We start from the raw sequence: 25042 nt of genomic DNA on the forward strand, positions 1-25042 counted from the left end.
AATGAAAACTAAGTAATGTAGGAAGTGGGTCCCGAAGAACCTACTGACCCAATCAGATTTTCAAGACCACCTTCTGATTTAGGAATGCTGCACATACGGCTGCATGTAATCCCCGCCATGCATGCATTGTCTTCCCGTGGCTGCCAGCCATGACAACCTATTCCTATGCAGCAAACACCAAGTAAGACGCGAGGCGGCAGCACCTTGAAGATCTCTCACTCTGCATTTTCGCCTAAACATCGCTAATAGCGCGTTTTGTTGGTTCACCTTATTGATGACATGCTGTTGGTTGCGGAAGACGACGAGATACACCCATCTCCCGTCTTACTCCAACAGCCTCCATTCATCTGCAGATCCATCCAGCTTAGCCACCATCCACTTGAATGATCTCCATGTTTGTGGAATAGTGCAGTAGATGGCGAACAGATTCCCACATCGGCCAAGACGGGAAATGCATTTTCAGCCCGCTTCTCTAAGCCGCTTGAAACATCAAACCTGCGCTCAGATGCTTTCAGTAGGGCCGCGCTGTCCAACTTGGTGAGAACGTGCTATGTATTTACGTGCTATCAAAGATTACCCAATTCCAAGGCAGCGGTAGATTACAAAAAGGCCACTGCCAGGGTTGTCTATCACTATACTCGATGTAAAGGAGGGGGGAAGTGGCCCTGTTCTACGAAGCAATCTGACGTTCTAAATTGCCTCACATTATCATTCAATTGAGCGGGATTACTGGTGACTTTTACCTAGGCTAATGTGATGTGCGTTGGGACTTCGTCCTACGGGTTCCTATACCTCACTAAGCCCCTGCCTAGCCTCTTCACGCTGCACCAAAACATCAGTTCTGATCTCGATCATGCTACCCACCGAATAGCCCCTGCCGGGAGTAAGCTCTCTCGCATCCCATTCGTCTTCCATGGACGTTCCCTGTCTCACGGCCTCAATCTTCCCTGTATACACTTGGTCTTGACTGCGGTCCACCAACTCTGTAGTCGACGCAGATTGATCCACACCTTGTTGCCCTGACACATTCCCCTTCTGAGGACTACCCCCAATTGTATATTCTGCCCTATCCGCTCCCGCTCGATGACGCTGTGCATCGCTCGCTTCCTTCTTCGACGTGAGTCTTAGGTAGGCCAGGCGCGGTGCCACATGCCGCTGAAACAGCGGTGCGATTGGGGGCAGGCTGACGACTATGAGACTGAGCCAGATTTCCAACGCACTAGGGAGAAGAATCTGACAAGTACTAATCGAGAAGTCGGAGGCTGAGTGAACGGTCAAGACCAGTCGCCAAATTAACACAGCGACAACGCTATGCCGATGTCTGGTATTAGTATATTGTATTTCAAGTCCCAATAAAGTCCGAACTACCCGCTAGAACATACCTTAAGCCCAATGAGAACATCACCACAATAGTAATCTTCTTTTGAAGCGGCATCCTCAGCTTCCAAATGACTGGAATTGGAAGAACTGCGACAAGGCCATCAAGAAGGATATTCACACCGATGATGATAGGTTCCTCGAGCGCGAGATCTCGACATCCGCCACCGGGTACGGGATTCCACCCATAAGACAATGGGTGGCAGTTTGTAAGGAACAGTGGCAGAAGTACCAGAAAATAGATAGTAACGATAGCGCTGGTGACATATATGACGGTCCGAAATTGGCGCGAAACACCGAATAAGGTGAGATAGAGGGAGAGCATAGAAAGTTTACATCCGACGCTGCTGAAGAGCCAGGTCACAGAAGCAGCAGTGAAGAACTGCAGGTGTGTATGTTGGACGCTCATCAGTTTGTTGATCTATGACTCCTGGTATAAGAAACTCATGCCGGGTAAACGTACCTTCCATATAACCCCGACCTCGTACGTGGTGAGGTCGGCAGCGGGCTTGCCCAGGCCGTTGAAGACACACCACCATTCACACACTGCTTTTGATATAAGGCTGACCTAGAGAAGGGTTGGCAATGGCCAATGAAGAGGGTAATAGCCAAAGGGAGGACAACTGACATAAGCAACAAGCATCATATAATCCGGAAGTCGCACCCCCTTGCGGTCGGAATAGTTTGCCCAGAGCCGTAGGGCGACAATGGTTGTGGTAAGGCAATTGAAACAAACATTCCAAACAAGAAATGAGATACCGCAGGAACTGAGAGGCATTGTGGGTGTCAAAAGAGGTAGACTGGTTGACAGAAAGAGACGCTATGTACAGAAAGAGGGAGGCAAATCCTTCGAACTGCGATCTGCTTTATAAAGTAGATGACTTGTCTTTATCACAGGCTTGGCCACTCGTGTGACAAGAGGTGCGTCCACTGGGGCTGAGCTGCTGGAAAGGGCGCAGGCACGGAACACTTGGATGCGTGAAACTGACATGCAGTAGCTTGACAGATGTCGATCACAAATTATCGTAGAACGCTGTTCTTAGCCAATATCGAAACCAGAAAACAGCGGAAGATGGAGGCGGAGTAGGTGGGGGCTGCTGTGAGACGGATCACGCAAACAACATACTGTATAGTGTCTGCAGGCTTCATTGGACAGCGGCAGGTCAAACATACCTGGTGTGGTATTATGAATTACTATCATACTGTAAGGGGTAGTTCCCTGCTCCAAGATCACTCTGCCGTATCGCTCTCTGAAAGACCGAGTGTTCCTGATTCTGCTATTGGCCCATGTGCCCGGTCAGCTCGGCCAAGTCCGGGCGATTCCTCAGCTTAGTCTCGCAAGAGCCTACCCACAGGCTGCATGTCATGGTTGGGTTTCATACCCAAACCCCGACTGAGGACGCAGACGGCTAACTGGTGACATATAAGGAGCCTCTTTCGACCCATATTTACAACGGAAAGCATAGCACTTCAGACTTTGCCGGCATTCACAGTAGCGGTCCCAGCTATGCCAGATACGTACAGCAAGAATATGCCTCGCAATGAGGCAGAGGCAGAAAGGTATATATAGTCATTGATGCTTGGACTAGTATCTCTAACAGTCTCGCTATCACCAGGCTCAATGAGCAATTCGACCTGACAACCCAGTTGGTTCACCTACTTCCACGCTTGCTAAGCCTAGCCGTCCTTTGTGAAGGTTCCTGACTAACCTGTTAAGGAACATCGGATACCTTATACACCCGAACATTAGTGCAGCTCTACTACCAACCTCCCGCATCGCTGACATTGCCACTGGTACCGGTATCTTTCTGCAGAAAGTCGCAGAAATCTATCCCGAGGCGACCTTACATGGCTCCGACATCTCGACTGCTCTCTTCCCTCCAGCAACCACCCTGCCACCAAACGTACAGCTCTTTCCACTTGACGTGCTCGAACCCGTTCCGGAACACCTGGTCGGCACTTATGACCTTGTCCACGTGCGCCTTATAGTAGCCGGCCTGCTTCCATCTAGCTGGAGCGGAGTAGTGAAGAACCTATGCCGCCTCCTGAAGCCCGGTGGTGCACTGCAGTGGGAGGAGTGTAATTTTGGCAGTGCATGGCATTTGCGTGGCGGAGAAAATACAACCTGCTCTGCAGCACGACGCTTAAGCAAATTATTTAGGGACGGCATAGGTGAACAGTTACGGCACGGATGGGACTCTTTGGACAATAACATGCTCTCTGCTGGGCTTGTCAATGTTGGCCATGATATGGTTAGCTCTGACAGGATTCCTGGGACGCGCAAGGCCGTTTCGAAAAATGGCATGGTTGCTCTAATATCGTTTGCGAGGAAACGAGGTGGCATTCCCCCAGAAGAGCTCGAGTCCGTTGTTGAGCAGGCTTATAAGGATATCGATTCGGGATGTTATGTTCGCTACGATACGCACATCTTTTGGGGTTTCAGGCCCAAGAGTTCGTAAGACCAGGTCATATTGTTATTGTTGATATCATGTATCGTACATTCCGAAGATAAATATCATGGTCCTTGCAAGACCACTATACAGCCGAACTGATCATCGTAATACCTTACTGTCAGGAGGCACTATTCTGTATGCCGAGTGATATATACCTTTACAGTCCTCCGGCGACATAGCTATTGTACTACTAATTCTAGTAAGCTTAGCAGGGGATAAAATTTACTTGATTTATCTTTCAGGTTCTACTGGCTCTAAGTAACGGTTTTTGCGCTGCTGTGGTCAATGTCTGTGATTGGCATCAGGGCAGATTAGCTCAACCTTGAAAGACGCCAGCCTGTACAACCTCACCTAGAGCCAGTAGGAGACGGCTTCCCAATTACCAAGCAAAGTCTGTGGCTAACTCGCCTTGGATGGAGTTTTTCGACGCGAATCCTAACATTTGTCAAGCAGGATAGAATTCTGCAGGTCGGTTCGAGCAGAGCGACGGCAACCTCATGAAAGGCGGCATTAGCAGCCCGGCGTAGGTAGCAATGCGCTGACTGGAGCTTAATTCACAACTGCGGTAGACAAACTATGTCGCGATTGGCCCCATCGCGCTGGGTGGATTAGAGGAGTAAATAGCAGGGCAAACAGACGGTGTGTATGTTCCTTTAAAGTTGCAAGCTGCGCTTTTGCTGCAGCAGATGTGGTGATCGGTGTAACGTCCTTTACTAAAATACTTGGGTGCCTCCTTTTCATACAGCATGGATAATACAAATGAGGGTGGCCAATTTCACGTCATAATCTAGCTTTACTGGTGGCTGTAGTGCTTGTCAAGAAGCAATGATAATAGCCGTTGCACTTTTAGTACACCGCGGTAAGCCTCACGAGTACAGGTAACTGCTCAAGATTGAATACACAAATACCAACCAAGCTCAGCGCCAAAGAAGGGCCAAGGTCCATAGTAAACGCTGTGTGGCGCGTCGGAGCCTTAAAGTCTGTTGTACGAATGTGTGACTTTTCACCCTTCTCTTTTCTCCGCCCCTTCGTTACAATTGATTAGCTGGACCTGCTCCACGATTTAGGCCGGTAGGCGCCATCGATCCAATATTCATCAATATTCAGTACCAAGCCTGCTTATCGATGTCTTTATCCCAAGGCTGAAAGACATCACCCCAACTGCGTGTGCATTTGTGTATTCTCAATTCACATCGGTCGTTGGTCTTAGTTTACTTTAGCTATTTCTCGATGATTCTTGGTGGAAATAGTGTCATTGTTCCTTAATTTATCCCTACCGGTCAACAGGAGAACGCGAGAAATAGTCCTTTCAAGACAAAAGGGTGGGGATCGTTGTCAGTCTTCCCTGGTCGAGGGGTCGGATCTTGTTAGTAATACTCAAGCGAGTGGACATGGATGACGGACGTGTTGCCAATCACATCATTAGAACTGGCCAATTCTTCAAGGTTAAGTACTGCGAAGTACTAAGTGGGTACAGCCGGATGACTGTTTATCAGCCAATGGTCGCCGTCCAAACAACAACTTTACATCGACGCATCAACTTAATATTCCTAGATGGTAATGGCCATAATGTTACCGGAAACTGTTGATTGAATATGCTCGATTGGGAGCTTAAGGAATACTCTGAAGCTATATAAGTGATTCATTTGCCGCATTTAGATTTTGCTTGGAACCAAAGACTCGCTGTCTGACTTCTTCATTCACCCTGCTAGGCTTCATCTTGCCGCCCTCGAGTCTGTTTTGACTCGACCTACGTTAGAAAGAACCCCAAGTGAAGCGTCCCATCATTTCAAAATGTCAACATTCAGCAAACAGGGTATTCCCGACCTTCAAAGCCAAATAATCCTTGTTACTGGAGGCAACGCGGGCCTTGGGTATGAAACGATCCGCCAGCTCAGCAAGCACAACCCAGCTCGCATCTATCTCGCGGCTCGGTCCCGAACCAAAGCTAAACAAGCAATTACCCAGCTTGATCGGGAAAATCCAGGCCTCACCAAGATCCGATTTCTCCAACTGGATCTCGCCTCCTTTGAGAGCGTCAAAGAAGCTGCCGCAGACTTCCTTCGTCAAGAGACGCGCCTTGACATCCTCATAAACAACGCTGGCATAATGATGACTCCGGAAGATGTCACCACTGACGGATACGAAATCCAATTTGGCACAAATGTGCTGGGTCCTGCTTTATTCACCCAGCTTCTACTGCCCATTATGCGCAGGACAGCAGAGGTCAATAGCCAAGCTCGTATGGTTATGCTCTCCTCTGCTGCACACGCTATGGCGCCCAGTGATGTGTACAACTTCGACGAATTTCGTACGACCGCCGCCAACCGCCGCACTACTCAGCGCTACGCCACGTCCAAGCTCGCCAATCTCCATTATGCTAGAGCGTTGGCTGCGAGGGAAACAAAGGTGAAGATTATCTCGGTCCATCCCGGGATGGTGGCAACCAATCTTCATCATTCCTCCACTGGCATCTTCCTTAAAACCTTCCTCCATGCTGCGATTTACCTGGCTGCCACACCAGTGGAGAAAGGCGCTCTCTCTCAAGTCTTTGCGGCTATTAGCCCAGAAGCGAAGCACGGACAGTACTATGGCCCTATAGGTAAGGCCGAAAATGGATCCAAATTGAGCCGGGACCATGACCTCAGGGAGCGATTGTTCAGATGGATTCAGGCGGAGCTTTCACCACACGTGGGGACGATTGTGTAATTACTGGCTACATACATCATGTCACATCATGTCATTGTAATTCCAGGAGGATAAATATGAATCATAGTCCTAATCAATGGTTATCACACATTTGACGAAGACGAAAAGCAAACATCACTACGTACAACGTTAGTCATTGTGGTGAGTTCTAGGATGTGAGTGAAGGTGTATCCCTTCGTGCAATACGTACTACTTAGTATGAATGTCCCTTTGCCCTCCGCCAAGCATGGAGAATTTAATTGTCTGGTTAGCGAACTTCCCGCCCAATGACCCAACGCTATTCGCATGGCTGACGGCGAAGGTTGCAACTTGCAACATACGTACCTTTAGCGACTGTGACTTTCCCAAATTAAGTTCAGTGACATCCAGGGGTACAGTGAGAATTGCGGGATAGGCGGTCACAAGGAAAGAGGATTTGCCCCTTTCTCAAAAACCTTCTGGTACATTCAGGCCAGCTGTGAGTGGCTGAAACCCCGTCATCCAGCTGGTTTGCATAAGGGGATCATTGGCATTATTAAACTGGGCGAAACTGAGCCGAGCTTTCCGAACCCTTCAACAAACACCTATGTAGTACATCCACGTCTATTGGACAACAATGGTCCCCCACTAACATTTTCTGAGTGTACTCAGTGAAACGGCAAGATTTATTTGAAATGACCACCATACCCCTCTTGCGGGGTCCAGCAGACAACCACGAGAATGAATTTGGAAACATGGGTGATTATTATAGAGGGGATATTACACCATGCCTTATGCGTCGACCCAAAAGAAGGCTTTTTATGCGCTCATATACGCCATCCACGGCGGTTCCAAGCCCGACTATTCGCACTTTAGCAAGTGCGTATCGCTGGGCCTTTTATCAGGCTGCAACAGCGTTTGAATGGGGTTTTCATGTCGCGGCGTTCGTCTTAGAAAGCACCAGACTGAAAGGGTTCATACTATGAAGTGGGAGCCACCTGGTATTAGGAATCATGAATACCACTGGTTGCCAGGTATTGGTAGCCATAGGAAAGCAGTCATGGTAGGTGTGGGCGTTCAGTATGAGCCGGCCGATGATGAGCCCGTGGATGCGAGGACAAAAGACTGACACAATTGGTGTGGAATAAATACTTTAGTTCCAACATCCATGCCTGTGTTGGACCCAGTTGAGGTGCTTGTGTTGTTCTAATACTTTTCTTGACGTAAATATAAGTCGGGTTTCAGCCCTCAGTAGCCACCAGGTTCTAGATAACATAGCAGGGAATTTTTGGAAATTTTTAATGGACAAGTAGATGTTTATCCAAGAGCCATACATTACCAGTCTGGGTCTCTCCCCTCATAAAGCGTCGAATTGGTAGCCGGGGATAGGGTTCGATTTGTGGAGATTCGAGAAGGGGTGGATATTTTCAGAATTCATCAAATGGTAAATCTTGGACTACGCTGTTCAGGCACACCGTTGTAAAGAGTCTATATGTGAGGTCCACTACTTACTATACTTGTATGTCTAAACAGATGGTGGCCTACTTTTGCTTCAGAGAATGCTACCTCCACGGTGAACTCACTGTACATATATATATTTTTCCCGCCCGAAAGGTGCTCCTCACTCTCAGGGCCATTGATGAAAAGCAGACTTGCTATATAACTTGCCCAGCCGGCAACCATATTTTCGTTGAACAGTATATTATCGCCAATTTGAATCTCCCTTTCCCCCTTCACGACATAGTGGCTGAAGGGATTCACTTTCTTGCAATACGAACATCAAAGTGGGGCAGACCAAACGCGGGGTAAGAATGGTAACGGGTAACGAACGGGTATTTAACGGACGGGAGGCCCTCGAGACGAAAGCCACTCCCCCAACACCAAAACTGCTACTCCATAGTGGAAGAATGCATCCCCATGAATGTCGGTGGTAACTCATCATCGCCACGGTCGACCACGAGGGGCAGCGCCACGGCGAAGCCGCGTCGACGCATCAGACCCTCACGCTCACGAGGATTGAGAACAAAGACAGGATGGTAGGTGGATCCCCCCTTGCTCGTTAACTGCTCTGCCATCTTCACAATGGCACCTAAGCGAACACCAAGCTCGCTTACACACCAAACAGCCTTACCTGCAGAGAGAGACGCGTCAAGTGCGATGACGGTAAGCCGACCTGCTTGCGATGCTCCAAGTCTGCTCGCATCTGTCGGTATGCCTCGAACGCGACACAGCACTCTGATCAGAGACATGCAGCTACAGCTGCAGCTCCCCCCGCGGCTGCCTGGGAGCCCACCAGGGCGCGTTCGAGTCCCAAAGGAACGGGTCGCCAGGAGGTCCATGCTGAGGACAACAGGGCAAGCAATCCAGATGCTGTCGAGGAGAACTCGCCGAAGCCCCAAGAACATCACTCGAATGTTGCAGCAGCATCGACGTCTCATCCGACCGCCTCGGTCATCCCTGAGGCCGCTGTACTACTGCATCCAGACGACTCAATCGAGTCGCCGCACCTCGACCCCTTGCACGAACTCAATGAGCAGAGATTGCCTAGCCTTGAACCTGCGTTCCCGACGTCTCCAGTTTCGCTAAGTCAAATTTCCCTGCTCAATATCTCCCCCTTCGAGTGGTACGACTTGCTAGCGCGGGATGCCATTAACCACATCCAACGATTGAATGATACGTCAAGCGGCGACCCCAGATGGCGATTTCCTGAGATTGCACTCTCTCGTAGGCAGTCACCCGCCCCTGAACTTCCCGTGGCTCGGCTTCAGCAGGAGGCGAGGTACACTAAGCAGCAGCGACACGCTCCGACCCATGGAGACGGCCACACTGGATCACCCTTACCAGGTTATCAGGATTTATCACAGCCTTGGAACACCACGAGTAGGCTAGAACTATCGCCCACCGACCTCACCTTCTTTCAGTACTATATCGAGGTGGTTGGGCCGATCCTAGACTTGTTTGATCCCGCTCACCATTTCAGTAATGTTGTGCCCCACCTGGCACTACGAAACACGGGGCTCTTGAAGTCTATCCTTGCAGTGGGCGCCAAGCACATGTCTCTGTGTCTTCGGCATAGAGGGGATGGAGATGCAGCAGATGACCATGTAGCAGGTACCCCAGCTTCATTGCCCGGAACCGTTCTGTCGACAGAATCAGACTCTGCTCCAACCAACATGGCGACCCAGTACTACTACGAAACCCTTCACTATCTCTCACAAACACTACTGTATCCATCCTATGCCGACTCCCACGAGATCTTGGCGACAGCCACCATGATTAGCACATATGAAATGTTTGATGCGGACAGCGCTGCGAATAGCAGTGTCTGGGAGCAGCATCTGCGCGGCTCGTTCTGGATCCAGCGGTCTCAGGATAATGATGGGGAGTCGGCTGATGGTCTGCGACAGGCCGTATGGTGGGCTTGGTTGCGACAAGACATCTGGGCAGCCTTTCAGGCGGGCCGGCCCACCATCACCTTCTGGCGTGCACGCAAACCTCTCGAGGAACTTACCTCGGACGAGCTAGCTACACGAATTGTCTACCTTTGCGGGAAGTGTGTGAAATATGCCGCTTCGGCTGCAATCCCGCCACACCAGGATCCGAGAGAACGAATTGAGCAGGGTGACCGACTTCTGAGTGCGCTCGATGAGTGGTATCATATCCTGCCCGCCTCGTACCAGCCCGTGACAGTTGCCGGGGGTGGTGGTTCAAGCGTAGTCTTTCCTCCGATATGGATCCATCCGCGAAGTCATGCAGGTGCCATGCAGATGTATCATTTCGCCAAGGCGACAGTCCTGCTGAACCAGCCCACGCTGGGCGGACTTAATGCCTACCTGCTCCGTGATAGACAGCTGACGGAAAGTGTTAAAACGGTCTGTGGGATTGCCAATTCGTGCCAGGAGCATGACTGCGCAATGGCATTCATCAATGTACAGGCGTTATTTGGAGGTAAGTCACACTCGTCCTGTTCTGATCCAAGACTAACATCATACAAGTTGGCCAGTTTGTTCGGTCGCCCGATATGCGAGAGGAGCTGCTACGCATTTTGGACAACATGTTACGGATAAGTAAGTTTCCCGCAAAAGGTCTTGTTGCCCGACTGCAGAGGGTATGGCAGGAGTGAAGTCCCGACCAGGGATTGAAGATGTATGTATATAATATGATGTATTTCACAGAGCCCATGCCAGAACATGTATCTTATGACAGAAGTTCAATGACTACACTAAATCTCTTGGTTATTTCAATCACAAATGTTATAAGGTACAACGATCGCATAATGCATGGAATATGTTTTTGGAGATTGTGTCTCTAAGTCTACTTTCTACCATGCCCCCACAATTCCTGCCACGGGAATATCAATGCCTGTCGTATACGACGCACCGTCAGAAAGCAAATATACATAAGCTCCGCCCAGCTCCTTGGGATCCGCCAACCTAGGCATACCGCCATAATACTGCATCTTGAGATCCCAGTCCGGTGCTTGATCCACAAAGTAAGTCATGGCCGTCTTGATGAACCCTGGTGATACCGAGTTGACGCGAATCCCATGCTTGGCCCACTCCATGGCCAGTGTGTGTGTCATGTTTCGCACAGCACCCTTGGTGGCTCCATAGGGAGCGGAAGGAGCTGCACGGTTGGGGCGATAGGAAGTCATCGAAGCCGTGAAGACAATAGACCCCTTGATTCCGAGGTCGATGAAACGACGAGCGACTGTAGTAGCGCAGAAGTAAGCGCCGAAGACGTTCAAGTTGAACAATTGATCGATCTGGGCGCGACTGAAGTCGAAAGCAGGCTGGTGCTTTGTCATGCCGGCATTGGCTATAAAGCCGTGGATCGCACCTTGTGCGGCGATGACAGCGTCGATGGCAGTGTTGACGCTCTCCTCGGATGTCACATCACAGTGGACGTAGTGAAGTCGCTTGGGATGAGCTTTTTGAAGGGCAGCAAATTCCTCGCCGGGCTCGAAGATGTCTAAGCTATAGATAGCCTCTGCGTCGTTGACGAGACATACTTGTGCGAGAGCCAGCCCGATACCCCTGTTGCCTCCGGTGATGCCAATTACTTTTCCCTTCAAAGACACTTTCCAGTCATAGTCTGGGCCTGGGGTGGTGTCAAGAAAGGCTGGTGACGTGTTGGATGCGGTCGCGTTGCCGTTGGCGCTGGTCGCTGGGGTGTCAAGCATACTTGGAGGCATAGTGGAAGATGTGTTTAGGTGATGTTAATTTTTATTCGAAGGTTGGCTGCCTCTTGCAGGGGGCGACTTGCCTATTTTAAGTTTCTCCAACTTTGCTTTGTGGTCCATAAAGATAGCACTGCTCGATAGACAGGCGTCGCATGGCTCTCTGGGGACATGCTCGTACTGCCACGGGTTGGCCAATGCCTCAGTTCTCCGGGGAAGAATGTGGCCAATGGGACACAATTGCGATGGTCGTTGGTTGCCGAAGCGAGTCCAAGTCAATTTGCGATCTGCATCTAATAGGTATCCAATGGGCCGGTGGGTCTTTCAGTGCCTCGCTTCGAGGCCACCCCGGATCAGCGGTGGTCGGGGCGCATCTCGGATCTCCACACGGTATCTCGCTTGTTGCAGTTTTGTCCTTGGCCACACTATCGACGCTCTCTCCAGTTTCCACCTAGGCCTGTGGCTAGAGACCAATGTATATGCATTGATGACAACATCATGCTCACGATCGTTGTCTCAATTCACGGTTGTATATATTCTATGCCTTATTGGCCAAAGGTTTGTAACCTTATGTTTCACAGCATACTCCACATCAGTTCCGCAACACAAATAGTGTGTGTTTAGCATGATGAGACATGCTCACTGTCGTATTATGAGCCTGTCTACGGAAAACTACTATAATTGGAGACAGTTATCTTTCAATGAGTCGGCAGATTGACTTCTACATATAATTGAACACTGTGTGAGAAGCGTTCGCCTTAGATAGTGGTGCGATAACTTCACAACAAGCATGGATTGTAATTTTGCCGTCCATAAACCGCCCGCACTCACGCCACCATCACTGGACGTTCCCCGACCGTAGACGGCGACGGAACCAGATGTGCAAGACCAAAAAGACAACCACGCCCACTGCCAGCATGGCAGAAATCACAGAGAACCCCATGATGTATTTTGGGCTGTCCTTGTCAGGGAAAAGATACTGTTACATCTCAATTAGTCCTACCACTAGGTAACACCAACATTGGGGTTAGACTCATACCGATCCGTAAATCTGTGCTAAATTTCCCAGCGCATTTACCATCGCCAAAGCAACGCCTCTTGCCTGCGGATGCATTCCAGCAAAGGCAGAGGAGGCATACGCCAGTGTACCGCCATTGGTGGACCAAAGCCCAGCGGCCATAAGAACCAGGAGTACATATCGAGCAGTGAAATTGTACACGGCACAGACAATGACCGAACAGATCAGGGAAAATGCCAGCCAGCCAGCAATGATTAACCCACGCCAGGTGGGGAACTTGTCACCGCAGTAGGACGTGATACCTGTGGCGACGAAGGCCACGCCGTAGATCGGGACGGTCAGGAAGTTGACTTTCTCGGTGGACGCGTCGCCGAAGAGCCCTTTGACTAGGGTAGGATAGAAGTATGTTAGGGTGCTTGACCCAACGATGACCTAAATCTCGAGAGACAAATTTAGTAAGAGAATCTGGTTTATCGCGGAGGTAATCTGGAAGATGTAAGACAGACAAAAGAATAAACGAACCATATATCCAATCACAAAGGCCCAGGTGCGGAAGTCTTTGCAGGCTACTCTACACGCCCCCAGGCTACTCAAATGCTCGGTATCTTCGGTGGTTGCCGTGACATTCTCCCTGGCCAGTCGGGCCACAGCTATCTGCCGCTCGCGATCGGACAGTCGTCGCGTTGTAGCAGGAAAGTCAGGCAGGACGAAAAGAGATACGAGCGCACAACCAACGGTGATAACACCTTCAATGATGAAAAGCCATCGCCAGCCTCTAATTCCATGCACACCTTCAAGGCCATCGACAATGCCGGCCGCAATGAGTCCACCAAAGGCACCTGATAGAACGGCCGCCGAGATGAACACGCCGAATCTCTTGGACTGCTCGGTCTGCTTGTACCATGATGACAACACCAGTAAGACTCCGGGAGCAAAGCCAGACTCAATGCACCCAATGATGACTCTCAGGACTACTAGATGCGAGAAGTCCTTGACAACAGCCATGACACAGGTCAATGCGCCCCAGAGAATCATGATAGTAGAGAGGAAGATGGATGGACGTGACCGACCCAACGCCAAACTGTTCGTAAACAACGCTTGGTTATTATAGTTTCAGACTAATACACGTACGTAGAGAAGCCATACTTGCTAGGAACTTCGAACACCACATATCCGACAAAGAAGACAACTAGAGCAATGGAATATTCGTTTGAGGTCAGATTGAGGTCTACCTGCATCCCGGATATTTTGGCATTGCCGATACTGCACAGAGAAAACCATTAGCCCCTGAAACTGGTCAATTCCAGATGAGCACATAGTCACACTTACTTGGTCCGGTCCAGGTAGGATAGGAGATACATGACCCAGACGGTAGGTAGAAGGGTCATGTCAATCTTCCTCACCAGCGCTTTCTCCTCCTCCGGCGTGAAGGAAATCGCATCGGTCGCATCTACATCTTCGATCTCGTGCGATGAGGCATCCTTAAGCTGTCCCTCGTGAATGTCGACTGTGTCCATGATGGCTTGTAAGTACAGCGAGGACTGTAGTCGAAGAGAAAGGCGTCAAGGGCTGAGATAGTGGGCTTGTCAGGTTTATGTCCCACCATCTACCCGGGATATGCAAAGCTAGCTAACTACTTTGAGTATGCCCAAGTATGTCGGAGTCGAACAAACCTGCGGCCATCAGGCCACCTGTCATGCCCCGGATTAAGCATGACCGTATCCACCTCCACAATCTTTCTCCGCGCCCCTTGGGGTTCCCCACAGCCCAGACAGCAATGAGCAATTAGGTCGAAGGGTTTCGCATCGAGTCCAACTGCGGGACCTCTTCTTTGCGCCATTGGCACCATTCACAAAGCTGTTGTAGTGCAGTGCTTGTGGAGGTGGATAGCAGTTGACCGTAACGGGCATTGGCTACCTAAGAGGAATCCAGTTTCGAACAAGTGAACGTATTGGAAGACATCGTCCTGGAAGGGAGATTCCTAAGTGGTAGTAATACCTGTATACATATTCTCTCGCATGTAAGATCATGCTGTAATTAGCTCGAACGGCAGGCACCGCTATATATATAGTCTCATGTGCGATCAATAGGAATCATGGTGATGAGACAGGGGTGGACTAATTCTCGTCACGAAGCCATCTATCGACGAGCAAATTACACTTAGTGTTTCTTTCTGCAACCCAAGTTCATGTGAGCGTGGATATCATAAATTGGAATGTGCAGCTATCGTATGAAACCCAGTCGGTGGCTGCATGGTTAGCTCGGGACGATGCTTAACTCTGATCCACTTAGAGGTCCTTTACAGAAAATGGCCTTGATTGTAATGGTACCAAGAAGCAATATAAAATAACTGGAATGCTGTGAATTGCATATGAATAAGACGGGGAACACATAAACACGAGTAAACACGAGACCATGGTCTTTGATCCGGGTAAGTTTGGTTTTGCGGGTCTGTTGCGCTGCCGCGATGTGGGACTGCCGTTAACCCCAGAATCTGGAGAGAAAACTCGAGTCTTTCCCCCGTCGGTGGATGTACCATAGCTACTCCGGCCTTTGGAGCTATCATATGGAGATGGTAATCAGCATAGTCATGCTAGTTCAGGGTCCACACAAGTGGTGTACAGGATTTATGATGATGAAATGAGCCGGTGAACGGATGCTCATGTGGCCCCGGTTAGCTTGCGAGGGGCAAGGGGCTCGCATCGAGAGCTATCGGGTGGATTGCCGACCGGTGGGATAAAGCCCTCAATGACACATAGGGAACACCAGAATTGGGAAGGTTAAAAATCATGTGGAGACTTCATCGCCTTCGCTTTGCCAGTAACGTCAACTTGCCGGAGTCAGACGCAGTCGAATGCAGCGGGAAGCTTAAGATTCCGGCTATCCGTGTGGCTCAAGGACAAGTTTTAAGGTTTCGAACCAATTGGCGAAGTCTGGGGCGGTCCCGAGACGATGTCAAACATAGCTTTTAGCAAGCCTCAAATTTCAGCAGCGATGATCAGGGCGACCCCCCACAATGCGGGGAATCCGGAGATACCCCAACCCTCCAAGCTGTTTATCGCCGATCCAGCAGAAACAAAACCAGTGCTTAGCTTCATGGAGTTCTTGGCGAAATACATTTCTCTTCAACCCACCTGCAAGCGAGATTCGATTTCTCATTGAAACTGATTGCCAAGTAAGCTGCGAGACGAATATCAGAATGAAACCATTCACAACTCCCTATGCGTTCCTCACCGAGCGGCTAAGAGGCCGAGGGGCTAAATCGGCATGGATCGAGTACCTGATTACAGCTACATGTGGCATTGGGTGAGTATGACCCCTAGCCTTACACGCGAGACGGAGTCTAACGCACGCCTCTGCGCCATGTAGGAACATGTTGTTCGGCTATGATCAAGGTGTCATGGGCAGTCTTCTCACGGGCCCATCATTCGAAGCAACATTCCCTTCGATCTCGAATGGCAACTCTACCCTCCAAGGTTTTGCGGTACGTGAAGATGGCGCTTGGCTCTTCAGAGAGATTACCTACATGGGACGTGCTTTTAACATTAACAGGTGGCGGTCTATGAACTAGGATGTGCAGCCGGTGCTTTGACTGTCATAATCAGTGGTGACAAGTTCGGCCGAAGGCTGACCGTCATGGTGGGAGAGCTAATTATCATCTTCGGTGCCATCCTTCAGGCTTCCTCTTTTGATCTGGCCCAATTGATAGTAGGCCGTATTGTTGGTATGTTCCAATTGGCTTCCGAGTGCCTATCATCGAGGAATACTGACGCATTCTGCCTTCAGCCGGGTTTGGGAATGGTATGGCAGCTGCTATTTTGCCCACCTGGAATGGCGAGTGCTCTCGTTCTGAGAACAGAGGTCGAGCCGTCATGTGGCAACTCAACATTAACCTGGTATGTCAGCTTGCATTTATGACACCTTGCAAGACATTATCAGCTAATATCTGCAGTTCGGGATTGCCCTAGCATACTGGGTGGACTATGGCCTGGCAGCTTCCTCTGTTACCAGTAACAATGGTTGGGCATGGAGGCTGCCACTGGGGCTGCAGTCTGCTTTCTCGGCTGTGACAATTGTTCTGGCACTCTTTCTTCCGGGTAAGTGGCAATAGACTCATGATCAAATAGTGTACCGGAAGACTGATGGGCCATTCTCTGATATATCAGAATCCCCGCGGGTTCTGATGCGCAACGGAAAAGTTGATGAGGCACGCAACGTTGTTGATATGTTATCGTTGGAAGAAGATCCTGCTACACGCGCTGCTGAAGTTGTTCGTATACCACGTGCAGTGATAATACCCTTTGATACACAGAGTCGCTAATGTCATGGGATTGATCTAGTGCACAGTCGTGTCTTTGATTGAGAACGCACTCCAAGAAGATTCCCAAAGTGATTCTCCATGGCAGGCTATCTTCACCCAGGGAAGGCCCCGATTTTTCCAGCGACTCGTCTTGTCTGCATTTGTGATGTGCATGTACCAGCTTACAGGCGTCAATCTTATTACATATTATGTGTAAGTCCAGCTGTCGATCTGTTGTCCCGAAACCCTCAACCTCTATAGAAATATATTTTGACGATCACCCGCTTACCACATCTTATTGGAGTACCACAGCCCCATTATCTTCCAGAACACACTGAAGTTCTCCAGACATCTTAGTTTGCTGATGTCCGGCTTTGTCGGCTTGGAGTTCTGGATTGCGAGCTTCATTCCAATTCCCCTCATCGACAGACTTGGGCGTCGGCCCTTACTGCTTTTCGGGGCGGTCGGGCAGTGTGTCAGCATGGCTGTTCTCGCCGCCACGGTTGCGTTTCCAAGCAATAAAGCATGCGGATACGTGTCCGTAGTTTGTGTCTTGTGAGTCATTTTGTCTAAAGAGATAATTTTTATTATATTGCTGATGTCTGAATGTTAGCATTTTCAACACTGTCTGTGCCATCGGTACCAACGGGCTGGCCTTCTTGCTACCCGTCGAATTAACTCCGCTGCAAACGCGTGGAACATCCGTCGCCATCTCCACCGGCTTTTTCTGGCTCTGCAATTTCTTTGTTGTTATGATATCTCCAGTGCTCATCTCTCGCATTCAATATGGTACTTACATCCTGTGGGCATGTACGAATTTGTCTTTTATCCCAGTGATATACTTTTTCAGTAAGCTTTCCTTCGTCGCACGCTACGGATCGAATTTCCTGAGTTTGAACCCAATATTAACAATCTTGACACTGCAGTTCCGGATACCTGCAAGGCTTCTCTTGAAGATATTGATGTCTTGTTCGAGAACAATCCTAAATGGCTCATTGGACCACAGTCCAAGAAGAAGATGGCGAAAATCAGCCAAGATGCTTTGGTGCTTACTGACGCTGTCCTACATGGAAGAAGGAAGGAAAGTGCTCCTACAGTCAACATGATTGAAAACGCATCTTCCATATAATAATATTCGCATCACTTATGATTATGGCCTAGCTTTGGTGTATGATGGCAGAGAAGGGAGGGAACCTTGGGCCTCGTAAACCTGCAACTTCATATTTGGCATGTACATAGATAACATTGTTAGACAATAGAGAAAGTGAGTTCACCCCATAAGCTACTCATGGATCTTTGTCATATTACCTCTTTTACAAACGTATACACTACGTTCATGTCTGTTGTACCTGTGGGAGTACACCCTTTCTTCGAGACATTAAAGTCATCAGTAGTGAATTTGTCAAAGATATGTCGAGATGGCTAATCATGCTTGTGAGGCAGTATGACCATTGTGGGGGCACTACATTACTCACGGGAACGCAGCCGAGGGGTCATCGAGGCGAGGGTCACTGGCCTCGAAGCGAGGCACTGTTCCGACGATGGCCAGCACTCAGAAGCATATGGAAATACTGGTACTGCGAATAACATCTGACTATCCTATACTCAGTGGCCTCAATGACAGGTGATTGTCATCGTCTCGATCCAGAATCAACATGATCCATTACTTGGTCAGTGCCTGAAATCCGGGGCGCATGGCATATCGGGGTGGATAGCATGATGTATAAGAATACCGCCATCTCGATGTCTTTGGCCTAACAATCTCAAATTCACTACCATAGAACGTTTCCTTGCAGAAAGAAACTCTTGATTTCGCAGATAGCCTTCACTTTCCGGCTATGGCTCCCGCACTAGAACTTACAGAGAAGCCCATCCAAAGTCTGCCCACGAAAGCAGTCTCTGGTGTTCGCAATGGAGCTTCAGCCGGTGTCGGTATCGGACTAGAAAGCCCAGGGAAGCACCAGCGTGTGATGAATGTCTTTCGAGCCCTCATTGCCGATCTTGCGCAGCAGTATGGAGAAGGTCACGCTGGGTAAGTCAGCTCCGAATCCCGGATATCCTGTTTGACAACATGGGCACGGCTCTAACCAACCTCGACAGTGCCCCGATGGGTATGGCTGCCATCGGTATCGCCTTGTATAAATATGTCATGAAGTATTCCCCAAAGAACTGCAATTACTTCAATCGTGACCGTTTTGTCCTCTCCAATGGTATGTCTCCAGGTGTTGCTCCGGCCGAGCTGCCTGACTATACTCAAAGTGTGCCTAACAGAGAAATGTTGTAGGCCATGCCTGCCTATGGCAATATTTGTTTATGCACCTTATTGGTGTTCCGAGCATGACACACGATCAACTCAAGACATATCACTCGGCGAGACTTGACTCTCTCTGCCCTGGTCATCCCGAAATTGAGATTGATGGCGTGGAGGTTACAACGGGGCCTCTCGGCCAGGGTGTGGCTAATGCCGTTGGACTCGCCATGGCCACTAAGAATTTGGCTGCTACATACAACAGGCCTGGCCACGAGGTAGTAAATAACATGACGTGGTGCATGGTCGGTGACGCCTGCCTTCAGGAAGGTGTCGGTCTTGAAGCGCTCTCACTCGCTGGCCACTGGAAGTTGAACAATCTATGTGTCATCTTCGACAATAACAACGTTACGTGCGATGGAAGTGCAGATGTTGCTAACACCGAGGATATGAACATGAAGATGCGAGCTACTGGTTTCAATGTGGTAGACGTGTACAGTGGGGACACAGATGTTGCTGGTAGGTCTACTGAACCCTTGACTTCATATGAAGGGTCCGCTAATGCGATCTAGCCGTCGTGAACGCGCTGGATGCCGCTCGCCACAGCGATAAGCCAACATTCCTAAACGTCCGCACCGTGATTGGTATTGGATCCGCCAAGGCCGGCACGGCTGATGTACACGGATCTGCCCTGGGTGTCGACGAAGTGGCTAACCTCAAGCGATCGTTTGGCCTCGACCCTAACGAACACTTCTACATTCCAGAGGATGTCTATGACTTCTTCCGTGATATTCCTGGCCGTGGCGAGGCTCATGAAGCGAGTTGGCATGCGGCTGTTGCCAAGTACCGTGAAGAGTACCCCGAGTTGGCCGCTGAATTTGCGCGCCGTGTTGCAGGAAAGCTTCCAGAAGACTGGAACAAGTACATTCCCAACAAGGAAGAACAACCTACTGCATCCACTGCTTCCAGGAAATCTGCTGGTGTGATAACCAATGCCCTGGGACAGAACATCAATTCGTTCTTGATCGGGACTGGGGATCTTACGCCCTCCTGCAATGTCGCCTACAAGAACAAAGTCGACTTCCAGTCTGTAGGTGCCACTAGCTTCTTTTCCTGATGCCACTTTCGGTTACTTACATGCACTTCAGCCTGACCTCCAAACTGTGTGTGGTCTGACCGGAGACTACAGCGGTAGATACATTCACTACGGTATCCGGGAGCATGCCATGTGCGCTATCTCCAACGGGCTTGCTGCATTCAACAGAGGCACCTTCATCCCCATGACGAGTACATACTTTGTCTTCCATCTGTACGCCGCTGCCGCTATCCGCATGGCCGCACTACAAGGCCTCCAGCAGATCCACATCGCCACCCACGACAGCATCGGAGTCGGCGAGAATGGACCTACGCACCAGCCCATCGCAGTTGCTGCGCTATGGCGTGCTATGCCTAACCTACTCTACATCCGCCCCTGCGATGCAGAAGAAGTTGCAGGCGCTTACAACGCCGCCATTCGCGCGACTGAGACACCGACTGTCATTTCCCTATCCCGTCAGGGTTTGACCCAGTATCCTCAATACTCCTCACGCGAAGGTGTAATCAGAGGCGCGTACGTTTTTGCTGAGGCAGAGGGCGACGACTTTGACGTCACCATCATCGGAGTCGGCTCAGAAATGGTATATGCGATGCAGACCCGCGAATTGCTTCTTAAGGAATATGGTCTCCGCGCACGGATTGTCTCATTCCCTTGCACAAGGCTTTTCGAGCAACAGTCTCGAGAATACAAGCACTCTGTATTGAAGCCTCGCGCCGGCAAGCCAACTGTCGTGATTGAGGCTTACCCGTCTAACGGATGGGAGCGCTATGCTGATGCATCCGTGTCCATGAACTACTTTGGAAAGAGTTTGCCTTCGAAGGATGCATATGCTCATTTCGGGTTTGTGCCAGACCGCATCGCAGTTAAAATCAAGGACCTGGTAGAGGAAGTCAGACGGGACGGAATTGATGTCTTGAGGGGCGATTTTAGAGAGTTCAACGGGGGCCACTGGATTGAACTTCAGCATTAGAACTGTTTATGACTCTTGTAACTTTCCCTTAAATTTGCGATTGAGATTGCCTGTAAAGGGTGAGGATCCGATCGTGCTTACTCAATAATGATCAGTTCTCACAATGAGGTAATTTGCTTGTACAATAAGGGCTTGCTACACTCAGTGCAAAAAAAAAAAAAAAAAAAAAAAAAAAAAAAAAAAAAAAAAAAAAAAAAAGAAAATAAAACAGCCAGATTAGACATCAGGTGATTTACACGATGGAGGAAACCATTTGGTAGGTTGTGAGTGCTACGCAGTGGTGTGCCTATGCATTTCAAGGATGGCTCCAAATCTTATTGAGCTGACTAAAGCAATCCATGTATTCTATCTTCACACTTCCTGAACTCCCTCCGGTTCCTGAGGAATCTTTCGATCTGTGGATCGACTTATGGTTCGTATTTCGGGGGTAGCATCTGTTGGATCACATCAAATGCCGGAGGCTCGTCAAGACAGTATGTCTCCATCGCGTCGACATCATTGGCAAGCTTGTGTATTCGCAGCGGAAATATTGCACCGTACAACTTAGCGATGGGTTTCCGGTCCAGTCTCTTATTCGTTCTGCCACTGAAGGTGTCCTCCCGGGTTATAAGCTCGACCTTCAATTCGTGGTTGATAGCAATTCCTGGAAGATCGGCCAGTGGAAAAATATTCCGTGAATCGTCACTGCCACAGTAACTCTCACAGATTTCGTCTGCAGCATTTGCACTTTCCGGAATCCTGATTTCGAATTCGACCCGTAAGCAGCCATCACGCAGGCAGCTCTGATCCGAGCGTTGAAATATGACTTTCGGGCATCGGGGTTCGAGCTTTCCTTCTATCAATGACCGTTTCGACGTCGTTGTAGTGTTAGCAAAGTCCTGCATCTCACAATGGGCTATATTACGGCGCATAGCTACTTCGTCGACCCTCCACTTGATTGCTGAGATAGCTATATATTTCATTTCACCATCTCGGGCAGCTGGTGTCAGCAAATTCCGAATTGCTAGCTCCACGGAGAACATCGCTTTGGTAGTCGCATCTTTTGGTCGTTGCTGTGATATCGTAGTTTGAATCATCAGAGGGGAGGCAGTGAACCGTCGAGAATAGTTGCTGGGGAAAGATGGTGGTTGTATCAAACGATAAAGAATGTCAAGGGTCTTGGACACACTCAGTTTGCGGCCAGACTCAAGGTCAATCGTGGCCTTGAGGTAGTAATCGACTGTCCCTAGCTCGGTTTTCATCGTTGGAGGGAGGCAGTTCGGCACCGGAATATTGAAGTAGTAGACCACACCATCTTCCGTGTCTGTATTCCGACATGACACGAGTTTGTCAAGTGCGGACCAAAGAATACAATTCAGAACAGTCTCTTCGTAGCCCGGCGCTATAAATTGCTTTGTCGTGGACTGTCGATATCGAAGAGTACTCCGCCAGCGACCATTGAGGTTTGTGCGAGATGAGCTATGGCCATCGAATTTCACTGATCGAACAAGACTAATAGTGATATTGCGTGCACTATCTGTCATGTCCATGTCCATGGAAGCCTTCCTTGAAAGTCGAACGGAACCCGGCAAAGACGAAGTATATGGTTCGATGCCCGGGCGGATGAAAATGGTGTGGGATTGGGGCGTATCGAGACGTAGATGAGAATTGCTCATTGTGAGCAAACATGAATCAACTAAAAGTCGTCTGTAAAGCTAGCCGAAAAGTCTGGTTGGGGGAACATCGAGAGCGCATCTCAACGATATGTGAAGCCATGCGAGATGCGACGATTCCAAACTACAGTACTACGTGAGTGCACTAGACCCGATTAAGAAGCCAAGCCGTAAGTTTAAGGTTTACATTTCGCAGCCGTAATGCCTGAGTCATCAAAGGCCCGCCCGACACCAGAACTACCTCGCTCTCTGGATATTGCAGAGATGCGGCTCACAGCTAATCTGTTCATACCTCGCAAAACATAAGGCGACACAGAGACTCCAGTCACTGTATCTCCCCACTGGCATCTGCTCATATCGTATGCCTTCCACCATCTCAGGGTGGACCTAGTATACCATCCACTCTGAGTTCAGTGCCAGGTTTGCTGGTGGCGTAGTTTCAGCCTACTGATCAGCGTTCAGAGGGAATGGTTGGTGCCGTCGGCTATCATGGCGATAGACAATATGCCTTGCCTTGATTTAAAAGGATACAGATTTAGGCTTATGAAATGGCAGTATTTCACTTCCCCTGCGGATGTGTATACTATCCATCCGATGTCTGCACAAGGTCGGTGACAATAAGGTGTGGGTAGGCAATGCTCTGCTATAAAAAAGTACCAGGTGCGGCTGCCATAAAAACAATGCGTGCAATGGGAAATTCTCAAAGAACAAGGAGATGAAGGCGTTCCTGAGAACAGGGCCATTTTACCAACCTCTGCTCTTGAAGGCCATTGGAAAATTACTCGACCCATGCTATAGCTTGAGCCCAGCTAGGATACCGTCATGAATAAGCGGCATCATATTATTGTAGTTACTCACGCGAAGTAGCAGTTTCAATTCATAAACAAAGAACACAACATACATATGACGGACATGCGCCGGGTACGGTGATTAGATCATTGAAATACATATCAGTGAGGTTGTCCACACAACATGGGACGACATCTATTAAGAAAGATCGATGAATATACATAATACATTTTCAACATTGCTTTCGTTTGCATATGAGACGAGCAGATCTCCAAGTTATACCTCTAACCACTTTGACCGGAGTCTTCTTCTCCTGCCAGCAGTGCCCAGAACAGCTGTTCGTTCTCGACATCCTTTGCATCTTGGGCCAGAAATGCAGCGCAGTGATTACTTCTGTGACGTTGATCCCATGCTGTGGTCAAGAATTGGGGCAAGAGCAGCTAGTATGACCTAGCCATTTCCTGTGTCCAACTGATTACAGTAATCAGAGAGAGGTCTAGCAGGGACACATGCGGGTTCAAAGTATGGTAATTTGGTGATTTGAATAAAATTAATTCCACACTGTGGATCTTCTCACGAGCAAAGAGCTCCACGATGATGACTGATAGGCTTGGGGAAGCTTTATTAAAGCAAAGGTAGAGTGAGATGCCGAAATCTGCAGTGTTGTAGATACATAGACCCTAATAATAACACAACAAACCAGTATCTTTCGAAGGCAAAGATGCCTATAAATTGAATACGTATTTTTGATTGTAGCTCGGTGGGTAGGTCAGTGGCTAGGACACTGGACCAGAGCCCACACGTCACAGAATACAATAAGATCCAAAAATGTGTAGTGGCAAATTTTATCCTTAATGGTCTGCTTCTGCATGGATCAATGTGACACGGGATGCCAGGAGGACCAGGCCTTGCATGTATTGAAGCATGTACCCGGCCAGAACTGGAAGCACACAGATGATCTGCAGGATGCAGCATGGCAATTGGTTAGGTTCAACAATCATACAAGATATATCATCCCCTAATGTGGATGATTAAAAACGCCAAAGTCTGCGGTATGCTGGCTGTGTAAGTCAAATGACTCATCTCCCCAGTCGAGAATGGTAAAACACCCAGCAATCGTTCAGCGACCGTATAAGTTAGGCATGTCACTCGAGGACACAACGGAAGCCTCACCGCATGACAGCCACTTCAACGCCTTGCAGGCATGTTCTACCTCATGCCATAAAAAGAGGGGTTTAGAATACAGCCTAGAATATATATCTATCGATGCAATACTAACAAGCTCATATTTCC

The 25042-nt window shown here is 49.2% G+C and overlaps 9 protein-coding genes across 9 annotated transcripts; 5 read left to right on the forward strand and 4 right to left on the reverse strand.

Annotated features, from left to right (window-relative positions):
* Positions 1-786: 786 nt before the first annotated feature.
* On the reverse strand, positions 787-2155 carry BO88DRAFT_457013 (uncharacterized protein; the record flags this gene model as incomplete). Its single annotated transcript, XM_025710965.1, has 4 exons — positions 787-1309; positions 1383-1759; positions 1841-1945; positions 2006-2155. The coding sequence occupies 4 exons, from the start codon at positions 2153-2155 to the stop codon at positions 787-789; spliced, it is 1155 nt and encodes a 384-aa protein (XP_025559579.1).
* A 729-nt stretch (positions 2156-2884) lies between these two features.
* BO88DRAFT_470984 (class I SAM-dependent methyltransferase) lies at positions 2885-3836 on the forward strand (the record flags this gene model as incomplete). The annotated part of the gene is made up of 3 exons (XM_025711686.1): positions 2885-2937; positions 2994-3023; positions 3095-3836. The coding sequence occupies 3 exons, from the start codon at positions 2885-2887 to the stop codon at positions 3834-3836; spliced, it is 825 nt and encodes a 274-aa protein (XP_025559580.1).
* Positions 3837-5615: 1779 nt separating this feature from the next.
* BO88DRAFT_470985 (short chain dehydrogenase) lies at positions 5616-6539 on the forward strand (the record flags this gene model as incomplete). Its single annotated transcript, XM_025711687.1, has 1 exon — positions 5616-6539. A coding segment is annotated over one exon (924 nt), but the record flags the coding sequence as incomplete, so codon positions are not given.
* A 2040-nt stretch (positions 6540-8579) lies between these two features.
* On the forward strand, positions 8580-10620 carry BO88DRAFT_395016 (uncharacterized protein; the record flags this gene model as incomplete). The annotated part of the gene is made up of 3 exons (XM_025705177.1): positions 8580-8706; positions 8763-10445; positions 10493-10620. 3 exons carry the CDS (start codon positions 8580-8582, stop codon positions 10618-10620), a joined length of 1938 nt encoding a protein of 645 aa, XP_025559582.1.
* A 198-nt stretch (positions 10621-10818) lies between these two features.
* On the reverse strand, positions 10819-11691 carry BO88DRAFT_437891 (short-chain dehydrogenase; the record flags this gene model as incomplete). Its single annotated transcript, XM_025709647.1, has 1 exon — positions 10819-11691. The coding sequence occupies one exon, from the start codon at positions 11689-11691 to the stop codon at positions 10819-10821; it is 873 nt and encodes a 290-aa protein (XP_025559583.1).
* Positions 11692-12514: 823 nt separating this feature from the next.
* On the reverse strand, positions 12515-14309 carry BO88DRAFT_471007 (vitamin H transporter; the record flags this gene model as incomplete). The annotated part of the gene is made up of 5 exons (XM_025711688.1): positions 14024-14309; positions 13841-13957; positions 13217-13775; positions 12716-13126; positions 12515-12655 (listed from the first exon to the last, which is right to left on the reverse strand). The coding sequence occupies exons 1-5, from the start codon at positions 14209-14211 to the stop codon at positions 12515-12517; spliced, it is 1416 nt and encodes a 471-aa protein (XP_025559584.1). The 5' UTR covers positions 14212-14309.
* Positions 14310-16067: 1758 nt separating this feature from the next.
* BO88DRAFT_348126 (sugar transporter) lies at positions 16068-18123 on the forward strand (the record flags this gene model as incomplete). The annotated part of the gene is made up of 9 exons (XM_025703402.1): positions 16068-16178; positions 16247-16418; positions 16481-16590; positions 16647-16791; positions 16861-16964; positions 17035-17207; positions 17343-17549; positions 17608-17804; positions 17849-18123. 9 exons carry the CDS (start codon positions 16068-16070, stop codon positions 18121-18123), a joined length of 1494 nt encoding a protein of 497 aa, XP_025559585.1.
* A 709-nt stretch (positions 18124-18832) lies between these two features.
* On the forward strand, positions 18833-21308 carry BO88DRAFT_471012 (transketolase family protein; the record flags this gene model as incomplete). Its single annotated transcript, XM_025711689.1, has 5 exons — positions 18833-19026; positions 19095-19204; positions 19279-19761; positions 19815-20332; positions 20391-21308. The coding sequence occupies 5 exons, from the start codon at positions 18833-18835 to the stop codon at positions 21306-21308; spliced, it is 2223 nt and encodes a 740-aa protein (XP_025559586.1).
* Positions 21309-21667: 359 nt separating this feature from the next.
* BO88DRAFT_407515 (uncharacterized protein) lies at positions 21668-23023 on the reverse strand. The gene has a single exon (XM_025707454.1). It carries the CDS (start codon positions 22961-22963, stop codon positions 21716-21718), a length of 1248 nt encoding a protein of 415 aa, XP_025559587.1. The 5' UTR covers positions 22964-23023; the 3' UTR covers positions 21668-21715.
* Between the last annotated feature and the right edge of the window lie 2019 nt (positions 23024-25042).

This window comes from Aspergillus vadensis (genome assembly GCF_003184925.1).
Source record: "Aspergillus vadensis CBS 113365 unplaced genomic scaffold BO88scaffold_24, whole genome shotgun sequence".
NCBI classification, from domain to species: Eukaryota; Fungi; Ascomycota; class Eurotiomycetes; order Eurotiales; family Aspergillaceae; genus Aspergillus; species Aspergillus vadensis.

Coding starts and splice junctions, on each gene's coding strand:
- BO88DRAFT_407515 (XM_025707454.1), bottom strand. CDS start 22,963: ATGAGCAATTCTCATCTACGTCTCGATACGCCCCAATCCCACACCATT.